Below are 20,193 nucleotides of genomic sequence, written 5' to 3'. Positions count from 1 at the left end.
GAAGATGATCCATTTCTTATTTTAAGAGTTAGGAAGGCAGTACAATTGAAATATGAAGGTCATGTTTCCTAGAATGAGAGACAAAAACATCATTTATTTTTACTTTGAACTTATGTGAGGAAAACAGGGTGCTTGCTTGAGTGTGTTGGAGGTTGAAAGTGGATGGGAAGGGTCTGGTATGAACCATGGTTCATAGTTGAATTTTCCCTATTGATTTGTCATTTATTGTAAGAAAGTCACCACATTTTTCTGTGGAGACAGATGGTGTTCTGCCATTCAAAGTCCGTCAGATTGAAGTCTGGGAGCTGAAATCATAATTAATCTCATATGGTATCTGGTGATCTTGAATTGTTCCCACTAAGAGAGTCCAAGCCTAGAAGTCTTGGAATACCAAAAATCAGAAACTTAATTCCCAAGTGGCCAACAATCATTGATAAAATTATTCTCCCCACTTCTTTTTTGTTTGTTTGGTTCTTGTTTTTAATGTTATTTATTTTGAGAGAGCGTAAGTCAGGGAAGGGGCAGAAAGAGGGGCACAGAAGATCCAAAGTGGGCTCTGTGCTGACATGCTGACTGCAGTGAGCCTGATGGGGGGCTTGAACTCACATGACCGCGAGATCATGACCTGAGCTGGAGTCAGACACTCAGCTGACTGAGCCACCGAGGTGCCCCTCTCCCCACTTCTTTATTGTGAGATATACTGTAACCTATAACGGTTTGTAAAAATTATGTGTGTAGTTTAAGAAATCTTAAAAAAAAAATCTGAACTCACATCCAGGTTAAGAAATAGAAAATGAAGATGGTTCTTAGATGTATCTTAGATTCATCTTCGATGCTCCTGTGTGTCCTTCAGTGATTGAATACAGATGAATTCTGACTTTTGTATCCAGTATTCCTTTGCTCTTCTATATAATGTGGCAACTTCATATTGCAAAAAAAATTATTAGTTTGACTTATTTATATAATTTATATAATTATATAATTAAAAAAACACATGCTGTAGGTGTTTAGCTGTCACTTTTTTGGCCCACCATTACAAGTTTGAGATTCATCCATGCTGATATTGTACTTCATTCATTGTTACTGTTGTTAGTATTTCATTTAGTGGCTAAACCATTTATATTTCTGTCAATGGAAATTTAGCTTCTAGTTTTCTCAGGTTTTTATTTTTGTTATTCAGTTACAAATGGTGCTGCTAATGAATTTTTGTACATGTCTCCTCCTAGTATGCATGGAGTTTCTCTATGTATCTAGGCCTGGAATGCTGAATCATACATTATATGCAATATTCATATTAGGTATGTACAAAATTAGGTAATACAAAAGTTGCTTCCAAGATGGTTGTAACAATTTACATTCCCACTAGCAAAGCATAAAACTTTTGTTGCTCTCCATCTTCACTTACATCTGGTGTCCTCCAGCTTTTCCATTGTAGCCATGGGATGGGTAGACTTATCGTTTACTTTGGTTCTTCCTAATTGCTAATGAGATTGTTACCTTTTCATTTGGGTATTGGCAATTGGAATTCTTTTATGAAGTGCTTGGTAGTCTTTTATATAGTTTTCTATTGGGTTGTTGGTCTTTTTTCTTATTGATGAAAAGGCATTTGTTATACAGTCTAAATATTAACCCTTTGTTGTTTATATGTGTAACACTTACCTTCTTTCAGTTTGTGGCTTGTGGCTTTATTTTCTTTATAGTATCTTTTGATCGACATTAACTTAATTATAAGATTGAGTTGATCGATCTTTGCTGTAACCCGATGGCCGGGCCGCTCGTCCCCAGGGATCGGGGGGGTACCTGTTTCGACCGCCCCTACCGGCAGGGCGGAGAATCGTCGCGGGTCCTTCTCCTGAGGGAGGGAGAGAAACAGGGGGCAGGAGAGGGAGATGCAGAGAGTAAAGACAGAACTCACGGTTCTCCAATCAGGCGAAAGAGAGCGTTTATTCAAAGAACTGTTCTTATATAGTCTTCAGGGGGGAAAACAAGGCAAGCTGACCTAGGCAGGCTACAGAGTCGAATGCATATCAAAGAAGCGCCCCGACTTTGCCTCAGCAATCTTGGGGGATGGAGAACTAACACAGAATACGGTTTTGATCTTTTGTGTGCCTTGGCCACTCACGTCTAGCTCAGCAAGACAGTCGCCAAAGTTATTTTGGCAATCTCCAGCCTCCAGATGCAAATCTTGTTTACTGGCTCACTCAACGGAGTGATAATCCTTGCCTGAGGCAGACAGAAAACTTGGCGGCCCGGACAGGTTACTGTTTTATCTTTTTGTGTTTTGGAAAGTTCTTTCCCCACCAATAATATAAAGATATTCTCTCTCCTTTAGAGTCTGATTTGTTACATTTTTACCCTTTATATTTAGGTCTTCACTCTAGCTGGAATTGGGTTTTATATTTGGTATAAGAAAGGGGGTCCATCTATTCTTTTCCATAGAGAAGACCAATTGGCCCAGGACCAATTGCTTAAAAGCTATTTTCCCCACATTGACCTGAAATGCCACCTCAGACATTTAGCAGGTGTCCATTTATACATGTCTGGACCCTCTCTACTTTTCCTTTGGTTTGTCTATATTATCTTAATTACTACAGCTTTATTAATGTCCTGATATCTGATACAGAAAGTCCTTTCATCTTTCCCTATCTATTCATGACCCATTGCATATATACATTTATATATATACGTGTGTGTGTGTATATATATATATATATATATATATATATACACACACACACACACACACACACACACATACATTTTATATTGCTCAGGAAGTTCTACCAGAAAAAAAGTCTTTTGAGAGGAATTCAATTACACATCTATTTTAGGAAAATTGATATCTTTATGATATTGAGGACTCCAACCCAATGGCATATCTTCCCATTTACTTGGATGTTTTTACTATTTTAAATAAAGTTTTATAATTTTCTTTGTAAATATCTTATACACTTTTAAAAAATATTTGTTTATTTTGAGCTGATTGAGCCACCAAGTCACCTCAAAGTTCTTATACACTTTTATTAGATTTATTCCTTTTAAATATGTTATTATAAATAATATTTCATTATTATTACTGGTGAATAGAAAGGCAGTTGATTTTTATATATTGATCCTATATATAGCCAATTTGCAATACTTAAAAAAATGTTTTTAATGTTTGTTTTGAGAGAGAGAGACAAGGAGACACAGAATTGGAAGCAGGCTCCAAGTCTGCTGTCAGCTGACAGCTCAGAGCCCCATGTGGAGCTTGAACTCATGAACAGGGAGATCATGACCTGAGCCGAAGTCGAACGCTCAACTGAGTGAGCCACCTAGGCACCCCTATGCTTTCTAACTTTAATCATTTATCTGTTGATTATTTTGCATTTTCTATATACTCAATCATACTATTTATCAATAATAGCAAAAAAACATTTTTCTTCCTTCCCAATTCTTAAACCTCACATTTCTTTTTCTTTCCCTACTCCACCAGCAAGCCTTATACTATTGTGTTGAAAAGGAATAGTAGTAAAAATTGTTCTTGTTTCTGATTGTAAAGAAAATGCTTTCAGTATTTCTTCATTAATATTCTGTATCTACAGAGATAATCACATCTTTCCATTAATTTGTTCTGATAAATTATATTCATTGACTCACTAATATTAAACCAGTTTTGCATTCCTGGAATAAAACTATCTTGGTCATCATGAGTGATGTACATATCTGAAATACATACATCTTTTTGTACATGTCTGAAATTTGCTAATATCTTAAGATTTTTTATATATGTTCATAAATGAAACACCTTCTAATTTTCTTTTACTGTACTGACATTATCAAGTTTTAATTTTAAAATTATGAAATCCTCATAAAAAAGAGTTGAGAGCCAATATCTTTCTTTTTCTATATAGTGCAATCGTGTAAGAAAGAATATAGTGATACTCAGGGTTTTATTTCTTTTTGCTTCAGTTTTTATTAGGATGAAAAAAAATTCCTAGAATTTTTAACTATCTAAAATTCCAAATACTCAGAATGTTGTTCATGAAGGGCACCTGAGTGGCTCAGTTGGTAAGTGACTAACTTGATTTGAGCACAGGCATGATCTCACAGTTCATGGGCTTGATCCCTGTGTTGGGCTATGTGCTGACAATGCAGAGCCTGCTTGAGATTCTCTTGCTCCCCCCCCCCCCCCCCCCCCCCCGCTCCTTCCCTGCTTGCATGCATTTTCTCTCTCTCTCTCAAAATAAATAAACTTAAGAAAAAAAATGCCATTCATGAGATTTTTACTGTCTTTTAAATGTCTAGACTATCTAAAATTATGACCTATGTTCACTCATATTTACTTATGTCCTCATTGTACCTTGAAAAATCTTGCAGTAGGGTTATTAGAGTTACAGTCTTTTAGAAGAATCCATGTGTAGCTTTTTGATGTGTACTTGTTTGCATTGTATTTCAATATTTCTGATATGTATTCTTTCAAGTCTTTGGATTTTACTGATCTTTTTCTAATTTCTTAAAATGAAGGTTAAAATTTCCCTCTAAGTAATGCTTTCACTATCTCCACATATTTTGATGTATAATATTTTATTATCATTATTTAGTTACATTTTATAATTTTATACTTGAATTCTTCCTTATCTGAAGGTGTTATTTGTATACTTCTTAATTTTTAAAAATACAGGGATTTTCTAGTTATCTTTTTGTTAATCATAATTATACTGAGTCACTAAATACTTGATGTATGATATTCTTTTGAATAAGTTGAGACTTACTTGCTTTTTGTCCAGTATATTGTAATTTTTATAAATGCTCCATGTGCACCCCAAAACAATGGATTTTGAAGCTCCTAGGAATAGTCATCTGTATATGTCTATTACACCAAACTTGTCCTTTGTGTGGATTAAATTTTCTTTTCCTTTTAAATATTTTTTTTAACTTTATTCATTTTTGAGAGGCAGAGAGAGACAGAGCATGAATGGAGGATGAGTAGAGAGAGAGGGAGACACAGAATCCGAAGCAGGCTCCTGTCTCTGAGCTGTCAGCACAGAGTCCAACGCAGGGCTTAAACTGTAGGATGATGACCTGAGCTTAGTCGGATGCTTAACCAACTGAGCCACCAGCCACCCTAAATTTTCAATATCAATGCTTTTGAATGCTTGATCTATCAGTTATAGCTAGAGATGTGTTAAAAAAAATCCCCCACTACTATAAATTTATTACATTCTCCTTTTAAATACTACATACATATTTTAATCTATGTTGTAAGTTATAGATGTAAATATAAACTTGTTACATCCTCCATTTTTAATAGGATAAATAGAGTTATTCAGGGAGGCCTACTTTTGGACTACAGGCTATTTTTATTTCAGTGATTCTGATTTTTATATTTTATTAAACATCTAATAAACCACACTTTATACAAAAATAATTTTATTACCATATTTGGCCATTAAGGGTTAAAAATATTCATGTCCCTTGACCTTGTTTACTCCTTTCTGGGATGCTATCCAGATACAATAGCCAGTAGATAAAAAGCTTTATGTACTGCAATACATATTTGTGGTGAAAACGAAAAAACAAAGATTCTAACAATAGCAGAATAATAACATTTGGTTCCCCCCACCTTTCTACTTTCTCAATGCTTTCCATATTTTCTATAATTCTTTTATAATTAAATGGGAAAAATAAGCTTTGAAATATAGACTAACAAATACATCTCTAATATTTGAATGTACATAATTTGTCTTTAATTCTATGTAATTTAGGTGATATCTTTAAAATAACAAGATAGAAAAGCCACTTAAAATGTGACAGGGATGTGTATGTAGTAAAAGTTGATGTTAAAGATAGATGTCCTGTTGTGCTTTCTCTTTCACAGATAGAATACTGATGGGCGAGAACCAGTGCTTTGTTCCCATGGTTTCCAGTCATATGCGCCCATGGACAAACCCAGCAGTTATTGGATCCCTCAGCCCACATGTGACAGAGTTCCCAAGAAAACGAAAAGGAAGTGATTCTGACCCATCCCCGTAAGTGAATTTATTCCTCTAACCTCGTGAAACCTTTGATTCTAAGGAAAAAAGAAAAAGATTACTTCTTAAATCCTTGAGTATTTTTAGTTACATGGTAACATGTGGATGGGGACAATTATTTCTCTACCCATCTGCTTCCTCTGTCACTGATCTGGAACTTTTCCATTGAATTCTGAAGCTTAGCAGGTATCTAGGTGGGGGTCAGCTGGAATCTGAAAGATATAGGAACATAAGGTTAATTTGCTTAACATTTATGGTCACACTGAGATACTTACCTTCCTGTCTGAATTGCTTAACTGTGAAGAGAGCATCTTCCTTTATATTTCACTTAAAATAATAATTACCACATTGCTTCTTGCCTGACTCATCATTTATATAATAACCAGCCCTTGGTTATCTGTGGTCAGTTAAATCATATAAAATTCTTGTTTTCCATGTTTATTAAGCCAAATAGATAATAAGCCAATGTTGAGGACACTTGCTATCTCCCAGTTTATTTTTGTTGCATTAATACAGCTCACAGCCCCAAACATTCTTTAATGAATTCCCCGAAGCTAGGGTTTATATGGTGAAATTGATAAGGCAAGCTAAATATTACAATCTAGAGTACTCCATTTTAGGGTTCTAGAATATTCTACTTTAGGCTGGTATTTTACATAAATATGATAGTTGATGATAATCTTACAGAAGGGAAAATTTTTGAGTAGAGGGATAAGATGAGAACATAATGAAACATTCTATTTTTTAAATCTGTTCTTCCCGATATACTTTATAATTTAGTTAAAATTCCCAAGACAGTAGAATCAGTGTTCTTCAAATACCAGTGCACTTCCTGGTCTACCTATAAATGACTTGAAAGTAATGTACAAGCTGTCTGTATTCTCTTAGACTCTTCCATTAATGTGAATGGTCATAACTGCAGTTGACCAAGTGACTGCCTAGCACTGTTTGCTGTTTTACATTCTAAATGATCAGTTTGTAGTCCCCACTCAGCTCAAGCTAGAAGTGATTGTAGGTTTTATGTTCTTTCTTTTTCTTCAGAATCATAAGCCCCATTGTTCTTTCCTACTATCTAAATACGATTGTGGCTGTCAAAGTGAAGCAGTGAGTACCGGAGGTTTTATGCCACAGATGGGGCGTGGATGAGACCTTACAGTGGTTTGGGGAGTGAATGGGGAAATGGGGTCATTGGAAGGTGAAATAACAGAAACATGCAAAATACTGACGGATAGTGATCTTTTGGCAGAAGAGAACACTAAAGATTAGCCAACTGCCCACATTTTAGAAACTGAAGAAGCTAGGACTCAAAGATATCAATTGGCTTGCGTAACATTTCACAACTAGTTAGAATGCCTGATTGTTAGTGTGGTAGTTTCTTCATTACACTCTGTTTCCTGTCTCTCTGCATCTGGACAGTGTAGCTTGCTTCTAGCATATGAGGATAATCATGCTGTCCATTTCCCAACATGTGTGGGTAGGGGTGACCCAAGACCTCCTTCCTTCCAGGTCAGGATTCATGACAGAAAAAGTGGTGGAAAAGCTTTCTCAGAATCCTTTTACCTATCTTCTTTCGACAAAGATAGAAATATCAGCAACCAGTGGCAGCAGGTAAGTCCTGGACTTGTATCTGACATAATTCCTACTGAAAAACATGAAGAGGAAGAAAGCTGAAAGAGAGTATATACGCACTGAATTGCTCATTACCTCCCTTAGAGGTTCTCCATTCTGCCTAGTCCTTCTTTCATTCCACCATATTCAATTCCTCTGATGAAATGATGGGTGTCAAAGTGCTTCATACGTTTTTACAAAGTACTGATGTATAGCATCCTTCCCAGAGACTCAGTACATGAAAGCCATTCAGCAGATATGACATTGATTTCATTGGTGGAGGCTCAAAATATTGGGTATTTTTAAACAAGAATGCATGAGAATGCTTACCATTATTGTGGCACTCTTGGTTTTGAATGGAGAGCTGGGTCTTTAAAAGGGTCATGGATGAAGGCTTCCTGGAATGTAGTCATTAAAATTTCTTGAGTACCTACTATGTGACACACAGTAGACTGGGAGAAAGAAGTACAGATTAGACAAAAGAAATGTGTACAGACTAGAAAGGTACAGATAACTATTACACATGAAAACTGTCATACACCCTGGGTACTATGGTAACAAAGACAGATGGGCATTTCAATAGGATTGGGAATCTTCCTGCAGAGATGGACTTAAGCTAAGTTTTAAATAAAGAATGGGAGTAAGCCGTTCTGAGCAGGAGTAGAAGTATTTTAGATAGAAGGAAGGGCTGTGCAGAAGCACAGGGCATGAAATATGAAATAACACCCTGTAAATCAGGAACTGTGGTTGGCACAGTAAAGCAGACGGCATACACAGAGGTGGTGAGTCATCATAGGTGAACATGGACTAACTAAAGAGATGTGTTGAACGAAAGAGCATAGAAATAATCTAGCATGCAGTCAGGAAAACAGAAAGATTTTAAGGAGAAGAGAACTTGATCAAATTACATTTAAAAACATTGTTGGCCTTTGTACTTTTTTTATTTGGTAAAATATAGACAACATAAAAATGCCATTTCAACCATTTTTAACTAAACAACGAAATATACAATTCATTAATTTTGTTCACAATGTTTTACAACCATTATTACTACTGCTTATTTCCAAAACTGTTTTATTACCCCAATCAAACTCTGTACTCATTAAATAATGATACTCCATACCTCGTTTCCCTCAGTCCATGGTAACCTCTGGCCTGTTTCCTAGTTCTATGATTTTTCCTATTCTGGATATCTTATGTAAGTAGAGTCATGCAATGTTTGTCCTTTTGTATTGGGCTTATTTCACCAGACATTATATTTTCAGATTTCATGTGTATTACAGCACATATCAAAATTTCATTCATTCTTTTTATAGCTGAATAATATTCCATTGTACATATATACTACATCTTTGTAACGATTATTAAGTATAATTGACACACAAAGTTACATTCGTATCAGATGCACAACATAGTCAACTTCTCTATGCATTATGCCATGCTTACCACACAGCTGCAATCTGTCAGCACACATCACTATTACATATGCCGTGCCTTTATTCCCATGACCTATTCATTCTATGAGTGTAAATTTATATTTCCCACTCCCCTTCACCCATTTTGCCCATCCTCGCACCCTTCTTCCCTCTAGCAACCATTAACTCTCTGTATTTATAAGTCTGATTCTGCTTTTTGTTTATTCATTTGTTTTGATTTTTAGGTGCCACCTGAGTGAATTTTTGTTTATTCACTTGTTTTGATTTTTAGGTGCCACATGAGTGAAATCATATATTTGTCTTTCTCTCAGTCTTAGTTCACTTAGCAAAATACCCTCTAGGTTCATCTATGTTGTTGAAATAGCAAGACTTCATCTTTTATTTGGTGGTGTTATACTCGTGTGTGTGTACACCACTTCTTTTTCCATTTGTCTATTGATGGACTCTTAGGTTGCTTCCATATCTTGGCTATAGTAAATAGTGTTGCAATAAACATGAGGATGCGTGTATCTTTTTGAATTAGTGTTTTGGTTTTATTGGGCAAATACCTAGTAATGGAGTTATTGGATTATATGTTATTTCTGTTTTAAATTTTTGGAGGAACCTCTATACTGCTTTCCACAGTGGCTGGGCCAATTTACATTTCCACCACAGTATATGACATTTTCTCTACATCCTTGCCAACACCTGTTATTTGTTATCTTTTTAGTTTTAGCCATTCTGACAGGTGGAAAGTGGTATCTTATTGTGGTTTTGATTTGCATTTCCCTCATGATTAGTGATCAGCTTTTTTTATGTGTCTGTTGGCCATCTGACTGTCTTTGGAAAAATGTCTATTCAGTTACTCTGCCCATTTTTAAATTCGATTGTTTGCTTTTTGGGTGTTGAGTTTTATAAATTCCTTATATATTTTGGATATTAACCCCTTATTAGATAGTCTTTTGCAAATACCTTCTCTCATTTAGTAAATTGCCTTGTTATTTTGTTGGTTTCCTTTGGTGCACAAAAGCTTTTTATTTTGATGTAGGCCCAATAGTTTATTTTTGCTTTTGTTTCCTTTGTCTTAGGAGATATAGCTAGAAAAGTATTGTTAGACCCAATGTCAGAGAAATCACTGGCTGTGTTCTCTTCAGATTTCTTATGGTTTCAAGTCTCACTTATAGGTCTTTAATCCATTTTGAGTTTATTTTTGTGAATGGTGTTAGGTCCAGTTTTCTCAGAACCACTTGTTGAAGAGACTCTTTTACCCATTGCATAATCTTGTCTGATTTGTCACAGATTAACTGACTCTATAACGGTAGGTTTATTTCTGGGCTCTCTGTTCTGTCCCATTGATCTGTGTGTCTGTTTTTGTGCCAGTCCCATGATGTTGTAATTATTGTAGCTGTGTAGTGTATCATGAAATCTGGAACTGCAGTGTCTCCGGTTTTATTCTTTTTCAAGGTGGCTTTGGCTATTCAGGGCCTTTTGTTCCATACAAAGTTTAGGATTGTTTGTGCAAAATTCTGTTAAAAATGCTCTTGGTATTTTGAGAGGGATTGTACTGAATCTTTAGATTGCTTTGGGCAGAATGAACATTTTAACAATATAAATTCTTCCATTCCATGAACTGGAATAGCTTTCCATTTGTTTGTGTCATCTGTAATTTCTTTCGTCAATGTCTTACAGTTTTCAGAGTGCAGGTCTTTCACCTCCTTGGTTAAGTGTATTCCTAGGTATTTTAGTCTTTTTGGTGTAACTGTAAATGGGATTGTTCAGTTATAATCTCTTTGGGCCCGGGCGCCTGGGTGGCTCAGTCGGTTAAGCCTCCGGCTTCGGCTCAGGTCAGATCTCACGCTCGTGGGTTCGAGCCCCACGTCGGGCTCTGTGCTGACAGCTAGCTCAGAGCCTGGAGCTGCTTCCGGTTCTGTGTCTCCCTCTCTCTCTGCCCCTCCCCCTCTCATGCTCTGTCTCTCTCTGTATCAAAAATAAATAAAACATTAAAAAAATTTAAAAAAATCTCTTTGGGCCAGTTTGTTATTGGTGTATAAAATTGTAGCAGCTTTTGGCATACTTCGTATACTGCAACTTTACTGAATTTATTAGTTTTAATAGTTTTTTGACAGAGTCTTTACGGTTTTCTGTATGTTATGTCAAATCATCTGTAAGTAGTGACAGTTTCACTTCTTCCTTACTGATATGATTGTCTCTAATTTCTCTTTCTGGTCTGATTGCTATGGTTAGGACTTCCAGTTGAATAAAAATGATGAATGAAAGTGGTGAGTGGAAATCCTTGTGTTGTCCTGATCTTAGAGGAAAATCTGTCAGTTCTTCACCACTGAGTATGATGATGGCTGTGGGTTTTTCATGTATGGTCTGCAGTATGTTGAGTATGTTCCCTCTAAACCCAGTTGTTGAGAGGTTTCATCATGAATGATGTTGAATTTTGTCCAGTGCTTTCACTACATCTATTGAGGAGATCATATGATTTTTATCATTAATTTTGTTGATACAGTTTATCATGTTGATTGATTTGTAAATATTGAATCATCCTTGCATTCTGGGAATAAATCCCACTAGATCATGGCAAATGGTCCCTTTTAATGTATTGTGGGATGTAGTTTGCTAATACTTTGTTCAGGATTTTTGGATCTATATTCATCAGAGATATTGGCTTGTAGTTTTTTTTATTTTTATTTTTTTACTTTGTCTGGTTTTAGGATTAGGGTAATGCTGAATGCTGACCTAGCAAAATGTATTTGGAAGCTTGCCTTCTGTTTTTTAGGATAGATTGAGGAGAATAGTACTAACTCTTCTTTAAATGTTTGGTGAAATTTACATGTCTTGGTTATCAGGTCTTGGGCTTTCATTTTTTGGTCATTTTTTGATTACCAACTCAATTTCATTACTGGTAATTGTATGCTCACATGTTCTACTTTTTCCTGATTTAGTTATAAGAGATTGTATGTTTCTAGGAGTTTATCCATTTCTTCTAGCTTGTCCAATAGTTTTTGCTATATAATTTTTATTGTATTTTCTTATAATCCTTCTGTATTTCTCTGGTGTCTCACCTTTCTTCTAATTCCTTCCTTCTACTCACCTTGAGCTTTCTCTTTTTTTTAATAGTTTATTTTTGAGACAGGGACAGAGCACGAGTTGGGGAGGGGTAGAGAGAGAGGGAGACACAGAATCTGAAACAGGCTCTAGGCTCTGAACTGTCAGCACAAAACCTGAGGTGAGGCTCAAACCCACAAACCATGAGCTCGTGACCTGAGCCAAAGTTGGACGCTTAACCAACTGAGCCACCCAGTTGCTCCATTGTTTATCTTTTTCTAGTTCTTTTGGGTATAAGGTTAGATTGTTTATTTGAGCTTCTGTCTTTCTTTTTGGGATAGGCTTATATTGCTCTATATTTCCCTCCAAGAACTGTTTTTACTGTGTCTCAAAGATTTTAAACTATAGTATTTTCATTTTTCTATATGTATTTTTTAATTTTCTCTTTGATTTCTTTGTTGACCCATTTGTTTTTATTTTTATTTTAAGTTTTTATTTATTTTTGAGAGAGAGCGAGAGACAGCATGAGCAGGGGAGGGTCAAAGAGAGAGGCAGACACAGAATCTGAAGACATGCTCCAGGCTTTGAGCTGTCAGCACAGAGACTGACGTGGGGCTCAAACCCACAAACTGCGAGATCATGACCTGAGCCAAAGTTAGATGCTTAATTGACTGAGCCACGCACTGTTTTTTTGTTTGTTTTTTTTGTTTTTTATGACTGATTTCTAGTTTCATACTGTTGTGGTTGAAAAAGATGCATGGTATGCATTTCAAACTTAAATTTATTGAGACCTGTGCTTGTGTGGCCTGACGTTATCTGCTCTGCAGAATGTTTCATGTACACTTAAAAAGAACGTGTATTCTGTTATTTTTAGATGGAATATTCTGTGTATATCTGTTACATCCATCGGGTCTAATGTGTTGTTCAAAGCCAGCGTTTCCTTATTGGTTTTCTGCCTGGATGATCTATGCACTGATGTAAGTGGGCTGTTAAAGTTTCCTATTATTATTGTATTACTGTCAATTTCTCTATTTGCTTTATGTATTTGGTGCTCCTATGTTGGATGTGTGGATATTTACAACTTTATATCCTCTTGTTGGATTAAGCCCATTATCATTATGTATGGACTTCCTTGACTCTTGTTATAGTCTTAATTTTAAAGTCTCTTTGGTCTGATATAAGTGTTGCTACCCTGTACTCCCCCCCCCGCCACTTGTTTGCATGGAATATTTTTTCTATCCTTTTACTTTCAGTCTATATGTGTTTTTAGGTCTGTGGTGAGTCTCTTGTAGACAGGATTTGTGTGCGTGTTTTTTTTTTAATCCATTTTGCCACCTGCGTCTTTTGATTATAGCATTTAGGCCATTTACATTTTAAGTAATTATTGGTAGGTATATACTTACTTCCATCCTTTTTTCTTGTTTTTATTGACTTTTTGTAGTTCTTCTCTTGCTCTCTTTATTTGTGATTGAAGAGTTTCTGTAGCATCATGTTTGGCTTTCTCGTTTTTTCTTTGTATATCTATTATAGGTTTGGGGTTTATATTACTATGGGGTTCATATATAACATCCTAAGTATATAGCACTCTTTTTAAGTTGATGGTCATTTGAGTTCAACCCATTCTTTAAAAAAAACTTTTTGTTTCACTCTTCCCTCCGTCTTTTATGTATATGCTGTCATATTTTATATCTTTATTTATAATTTTCTAACATCTAATAATGGCTATTTCTTTTCCACTTAAAGAAGTTCCTTTAACATTTCATGTAAGGCTAGTTCTGTGGTAATAAAATCATTTTGGTGGTGGTGGTGGAATTATTTATCTCTCCTCCAATTCTGAGTGATAACCTTACCAGGTAGAGTATTCTTGGTTGTAAGTATTTTCCATCTTATTTTGAATATATCATGCCACTTCCTTTGGCTTGCTGAAAACTCAGCTGAGACCCTTATGGGGTTTTTGTTGTAGGTAAATTTTTGCTTCTCTCTTGCTGCTTTTGAAAATCTCTCTTTGGGAACACCTGAATGGCTCAGTCAGTTAAGCGTACAACTCTTGATTTTTGGCTCAGGTCATGATCTCATGGTTTGTGAGATCAAGCCCTATGTCAGGCTCTGGGCCTCTCTCTCTCTCTCCCCCCCCATCCCTCCCTCCCTCTCACTCACACACACACCATAAATAAACTTTAAAAAAAATCTCTTTTTTTTTTTAAAGTAGGTTCTATGCCCAATATGGGGCTTGAATTCATGACCCTGAGATCAAGAGTTGTATGTTCTTTATCTTTAACCTTTGACATTTTAATTATTATGTGTCTTGATTTGGACCTCCTTGGGTTCTTCTTGTTTAGAACTCTGTGCTTCTTGAACCTGGATGTCTATTTCCTTCCCTGTAATAGGGAAGTTTTCAGCTATTATTTTTTTCAAATAAATTTTTTCCCCTTCTCTTGCTTCTTCTAGGTCTGTCCCCTGTAATGAGAATGTTTTTTCACTTGATACTTTTCTAGAGATACCTTAATCTACCTTCATTTGTTTATTATTTTCTTCTCCTTTTGTTTTTTAGCTTATGTGCTTTTCATTACCTGTCTTCCAGATCACTGATATGTGCATCCTCTAATCTACTGTTGATTCTCTCTAAGATATATTATTTCAGTTATAGTATTCTTCAACTCTGATTGGTTCTTTTTTACATTTTCTATCTCTTTACTGAAGGTCTCCATGAGTTCATCTACTTTTCTCTCCAGTCCAGTGAGCATCTTTATGATCATTACTTTAAATTCTTTGTCAGGCATATTGCTTACCTCCATTTCATTTAGTTCCTTTTTCTGAGTTTTTGTCTTGTTCATTCTTTTGGAGAATATTTCTCTCCCTATTTTTCTTGTATTTGTTTCCATGAATTAGGCAGAATAACTTCTTCTAAACTTGAAGGAATTGTCCTATGTATGGTAATTCCCTATGTACACCTTGTGTGCTTGGTGACTTACACTGGCTGGAGATGTGTCTGGCATGGGTTGGGTGTCCTAGGACTCTTCACACAGTAGGTACCCTGGCTGGATAGCTGAAGTGGGTACAGGTCAATGTGGTCCCTGGGCTCTCCATGCAGCAGGTGCCCTGGCAGGATAGTGGGTGCATGCAGAGGTGTCCCAAGGCTCTGCACCCAGAAGGACCTTGGCAAGATAGTTGAAGCTGAAGTGAGTATTCTTCAGGGTGTCGTGGGGTTCTCCACACAGAAGGCATCCTAGTAGGACCACTGAAGCTGAAGTGGGTATATGCTGTGGGATCCCAGTGCTCTCCATGCAGACACACTGTCCAGACAGCTAAAGTTGAAGATACAGGCCCGAGTGTTTCAGGTTCTGTACACTGAGGGCGTTCTGGCAGGGCAGCTGAAGTGAGTGCAAGCTGGGGTTTCTGGGGGGCACTGCTTGCAGGGAGTGCCCTAGCAGGGTGACTAGAGCCAAGACAGTATGTGGACCAGGAGACTCCTTGGGTCTTTACACAGAGGGTGCCCTGGTAGTGGGTGCAGACAAGTATGTTCCAGGATTGTCTGTACAGAGAGTGCCTTGGAGGGGTGGCTGGAGCCAAGGCAGTGTGCATACCTGGGCGGGGAGGGGTCCTGGGGTGCTCTGCTCACATTTTGTTTATTCATCTGTTATGCATTTACGTTGTTCCTATCTTTTGCCTATTGTGAATAAGGCCGTTATGAATATTGGTGGACACGTATCTGTTTGAGTCCTTGCCTTAAATTCTTTTGGGAATATACCTAGGAATAGAATTGCTGGGTCATATGGTAATTCTGTTTAGTTTTTGAGGAACCACAACTGTTTCCACAGTGGCTGTGCCATTATATATTCCCACCAGCAATGTGCAAGGAATCCAGTTTTTCCATATCCTTGCTGACACTTGTTATTTTCCATTTTTAAAAAGAACATAGCTTTCCTAACAGGTGCAAAGTGGCACAGACTTACATCTTCAAAGAATTGCTATGGAAAACAGCACGAGGATGGCCTGAAAGGGGGAAATCCAGCAGGCAGAGAAAATAGCTGAGATGTTCTTGCTAGAGATTGTTTTCTGAGCATTTGGTCTAAGAGATTAGTTCTGGACAGCAGGATATGAAAAGGGAGAGACATATTATGACGCATTTACAAGAGAATTCATGACTGTTGATTAGGGAGGGCAGACATACAGGAAATGTCCAACAAATCTTCTGACTTGGTAACCTGCGGGGAGGATGGTATTATATGTTGAGACTGACAGACAGATGATGAATTCAGACACAATGAGACCCAATGAGGATGATAGATGATGAATTCAGACACAATGAAAATGTGTTATTTCTGAGATCTTCAAGTAGGCAGTTGGATTAAGGGTCTGGAACTCAGGGTTGAGTTCTGGTCTGGAGAAAGAGATCCACACATCATTAATGTATAGGCAGCAAGTGCCGAGATTGGCATGGATGCAGCCATTGGGGGAGGTATGTGTGTTTTAAGGAAAACTTGCACTGTTTTTTGAAAAAAATTATGTTTCTGTTATATAAGATGCTACACTAAGAAAGTGCGCCTAAGTAATGTGAACATTATTGATATCAGAAAGCTTGTTAAATCCATATGTAAAAATATGACTATAGACCAAATGCCAGCGTGGAGGAAAAAATATAGATAGCAAATTTACTAATTACCTAGGTTTGTGCTGCAAACAAGGAGTGAATTTTTTGGCTAAAAGGATCATGCCTTTTTGCTCTTCTGTCAGGGACCATTAAATAACAGTATATTTGAATTTCGTAAGTACAGTAGGTTTGGATTTCACCAAGAAGGCAAGTTCAGCAAGTGAGTTCATTTGCCAAAACATCTATAATCAAAGCAAAAGCATGATTCATAACAGTCAAAGTTTGTCTTTTGAAATTGAAGTAATGTGTATGTACATATAGTTCCAGATTAGTAGGAAGAAAATCATTCACCTGTAAAATTATTTTTTGCTTTATTCCCTAAATATGACATCAGATTAAAAAGGGAAAAGAGAAAAGAAAAGAAGCTGACTTAATCTAACTTAGTCTTTTGCTTCAGAGACCATGAACAGAGCAGACTGGCAATGATGACAGCAACTGGAGAGGCTTAATGGGAAGCATACCAGCTTGCTATTAGGTATATGACCTTGAGCAGTCATTAACCTTACTGGACTCAATCCTTAATCTGTAAAATGGGGATAGTAGAAACTACATGATTCTCAAATATGAGGATCAAATAGCATTTGTGAAAAAAATACATATTATTTTGGGTTATGAATTCCTTGGGTTTTCTAAATGTAATTTATTTTCAAGTTAGCTATCATACAGTGTATACAATGTGCTCTTGGTTTTAGGGGTAGATTCCTGTGATTCATTGCTGACATACGACACCCAGTGCTCATCTTAACCAGTGCCCTCCTCCATTCCCATCACCCATTTTCCCCTCTCCCCCTCTGTCCCCATCAACCCTCAGTTGGTTCTCTGTATTTAAGTCTTTTATGGGTTTGCCTCCCTCTCTGTTTGAAACTATTTTTTCCCTTTCCCTTCCCCCATGGTCTTCTTTTAAGTTTCTCAAGTTCCACATATGAGTGAAAACATATGGTATCTGTTCATCTCTGACTTATTCCACTCAACATAATACCCTCCAGTTTCATCCAGGTTGCTGCAAATTGAATGATTTCATTCTTTCTCATTGCCAAGTAGTATTCCATTAGGTATATAAACCACATCTTTTTTATCCATTCATCAGTTGATGGACATTTGGACTCTATCCATAATTTGACTGTTTGTTGACAGTGCTACATAAACATTGGGGTACATGTGCCCCTATGCATTAGCACTCATATCCTTTGGATAAATTCCTAGTAGTGCTACTGCTGGGTCATAGGGTAGTTCTATTTTTAATTTTTTGAGGAGTCTCCACAGTTTTCCAGAATGGCTATACCAGTTTGCATTCCCACCAACAATGCAAGAGGGTTCCTGTTTCTCCACATGTTCTCCAGCATCTCTTGTTTCCTGAGTTGTTAATTTTAGCCACTCTGACCAGTATGAGGTGATATCTCAATGTGGCTTTGACTAATATTTCACTGATGGTAATTGATCTTGAGCATCTTTTCATGTGTCTGTTGGCCATCTGGATGTCTTCTTTGGAAAAGTGTCTATTCATGTCTTCTGCCCATTTCTTCACTGGATTATTTGTTTTTCAGGTGTTGAGTTTGGTAAATTCTTTATGGATTTTGGATACCAACTCTTTATCTGATATGTCATTTTCAAATATCTTCTCCCATTCTGTCAGTTGCCTTTTAGTTTTGTTGATTGTTTCCTTTGCAGTGCAGAAGGTTTTTATCTTAATGAGGTCCCAATAGTTTGTTTTTGCCTTTATTTCCCTTGTCTTCAGAGACGTGGCAAGTAAGTAGTTGCTAAAGCTGAGGTCAAAGAGGTTGTTGCCTGCTTTCTCCTCTAGGGTTTTGATGGTTTCCTGTCTCACATTTAGGTTTTTCATCCATTTTGAATTTATTTTTGTGTATGCTATAAGAAAATGGTCCAGGTTCATTCCTCTGCACACTGATATCCAGTTCTCCCAGCACCATTTCCTAAAAAGACTGTCATTTTTCCATTGGATACTCATTCCTGCTCTGTCAAAGATTAGTTGGTCATACATTTTTGGATCCAATTCTGGGTTTTCTGTTCCATTGGTCTATGTGTCTGTTTTTGTGCCAATAATATACTGTCTTGATGATTATAGCTTTGTAGTAGAGGCTAAAGACTGGGATTGTGATGCCTCCGGCTTTGGTGTTCAATAGCAACATTACTTTGGCTATTCAGGGTTTCTCATGGTTCCATATGAATTTTAGGATAGTTTGTTCTAGCTTTGGGAAGAATGCTGGTGCAATTTTGATGGGGATTGCATTGAATGTGTAGATGTTTTGGATAGTATTGACATTTTAACAATATTTGTTCTTCCAATCCATGAGCATGGAATGTCTTTCCATTTCTTTGTGTCTTTTTCAATTTCTTTCCTAAGTTTTCTATCATTTTCAGCATACATATCTTTTACATCTTTGGTTAGGTTTGTTCCTAAATATTTTAAAATATTTTTGACAAAGCACCACAACTATGAAAGCTATTCTTTATTTAGACAGTGAGAAGGAAAACCATCCCTTAAGTTTTTATCCTAATGGTTCTTTTTATTTGGAATTTATAAGCATCTCCTTATAAAGCTTATTATTTTTTTTCATTTTAAAATTTCTTTTTATTTATTTTATTTTTTAAAATAGTTTATTGTCAAATTGGTTTCCTTATAACACCCAGTGCTCTTCCCCACAAGAGCCCTCTTCCATTACCACCATCTCTTCTCCCCCTTCCTCTACCCCTTCAACCCTCGGTTCATTTTCAGTATTCAATAGTCTCTCAGGTTTTGGATCCCTCTCTCTTCCCAACTCTCTTTCCCTCTTCCCCTCCCCATGGTCCTCCATTAGGTTTCTCCTGTTTTCCTGCTAGACCTATGAGTATACACATATGGTATCTTTCCTTCTCCGCATGACTTATTTCCTTAGCATGATACCCTCAAGGTCCATCCACCTTGCCACAAATGGCCATATTTCATTCTTTCTCATTGCCATGTAATACTTCATTGTATATATATACCACATCTTCTAGATCCATTCATCAGGTGATGGACATTTAGGCTCTTTCCATGTTTTGGCTATTGTTGACAGTGCTGCTATAAACATTGGGGTACATGTGCGACTATGCATCAGCATTTCTGTATCCCTTGGGTAAATACCTAGCAGTGCTATTGCTGGATCATAAGGGAGTTCTATCGATAGTTTTTTGAGGAACCTCCACACTGTTTTCCAGAGTGGCTGCACCAGTTTACATTGCTACCAACAGTGTAGGAGGGTGCCCGTCTCTCACACCCTCGCCAGCATCTATAGTCTCTTGATTTGTTCATTTTAGCCACTCTGACTGGCGTGAGGTGGTATCTCAGTGTGGTTTTGATTTGTGTTTCCCTGATGATGAGTGATGTTGAGCATCATTTCATGTGCCTGTAGGCCATCTGGATGTCCTCTTTGGAGAAGTGTCTGTTCATGTCTTCTGCCCATTTCTTCAC

At 36.9% G+C, this 20,193-nt stretch overlaps 1 protein-coding gene and 1 long non-coding RNA gene across 10 annotated transcripts in view; one reads left to right on the top strand and one right to left on the bottom strand.

Moving 5' to 3' along the window:
* ARNTL2 (aryl hydrocarbon receptor nuclear translocator like 2) overlaps nucleotides 1-20,193 on the top strand; it is a 108,468-nt gene that overhangs the window by 26,659 nt on the left and 61,616 nt on the right. For 4 of the 7 annotated variants that reach the window (XM_029954815.1, XM_029954814.1, XM_029954813.1 and 1 more), the window contains exons 2-3: nucleotides 5,861-6,011; nucleotides 7,521-7,622. In XM_029954815.1, the coding sequence (XP_029810675.1) occupies nucleotides 5,861-6,011; nucleotides 7,521-7,622 (253 nt within the window). Of the gene's footprint in view, nucleotides 1-5,860; nucleotides 6,012-7,520; nucleotides 7,623-20,193 lie in introns of those variants that run through there. The other 3 variants (XM_029954818.1, XM_029954817.1, XM_029954819.1) reach the window with 2 other exon arrangements.
* Nucleotides 6,080-20,193, bottom strand: part of LOC115304592 — a 121,581-nt gene continuing 107,467 nt past the window's right edge. For all 3 annotated transcript variants that reach the window (XR_003914517.1, XR_003914516.1, XR_003914515.1), the window contains 2 exons: nucleotides 7,953-8,074; nucleotides 6,080-6,226 (listed from right to left, as the gene is read on the bottom strand). This is a non-coding gene — a long non-coding RNA (uncharacterized LOC115304592). The remainder of the gene's footprint in view (nucleotides 6,227-7,952; nucleotides 8,075-20,193) is intronic.

The sequence above is a fragment of the Suricata suricatta genome, chromosome 10, assembly GCF_006229205.1.
Source record: "Suricata suricatta isolate VVHF042 chromosome 10, meerkat_22Aug2017_6uvM2_HiC, whole genome shotgun sequence".
Taxonomy (NCBI): domain Eukaryota; kingdom Metazoa; phylum Chordata; class Mammalia; order Carnivora; family Herpestidae; genus Suricata; species Suricata suricatta.
The sequence above is the reverse complement of the archived record's forward strand: the minus strand, read 5'-3'. Positions and strand labels throughout refer to the sequence as shown.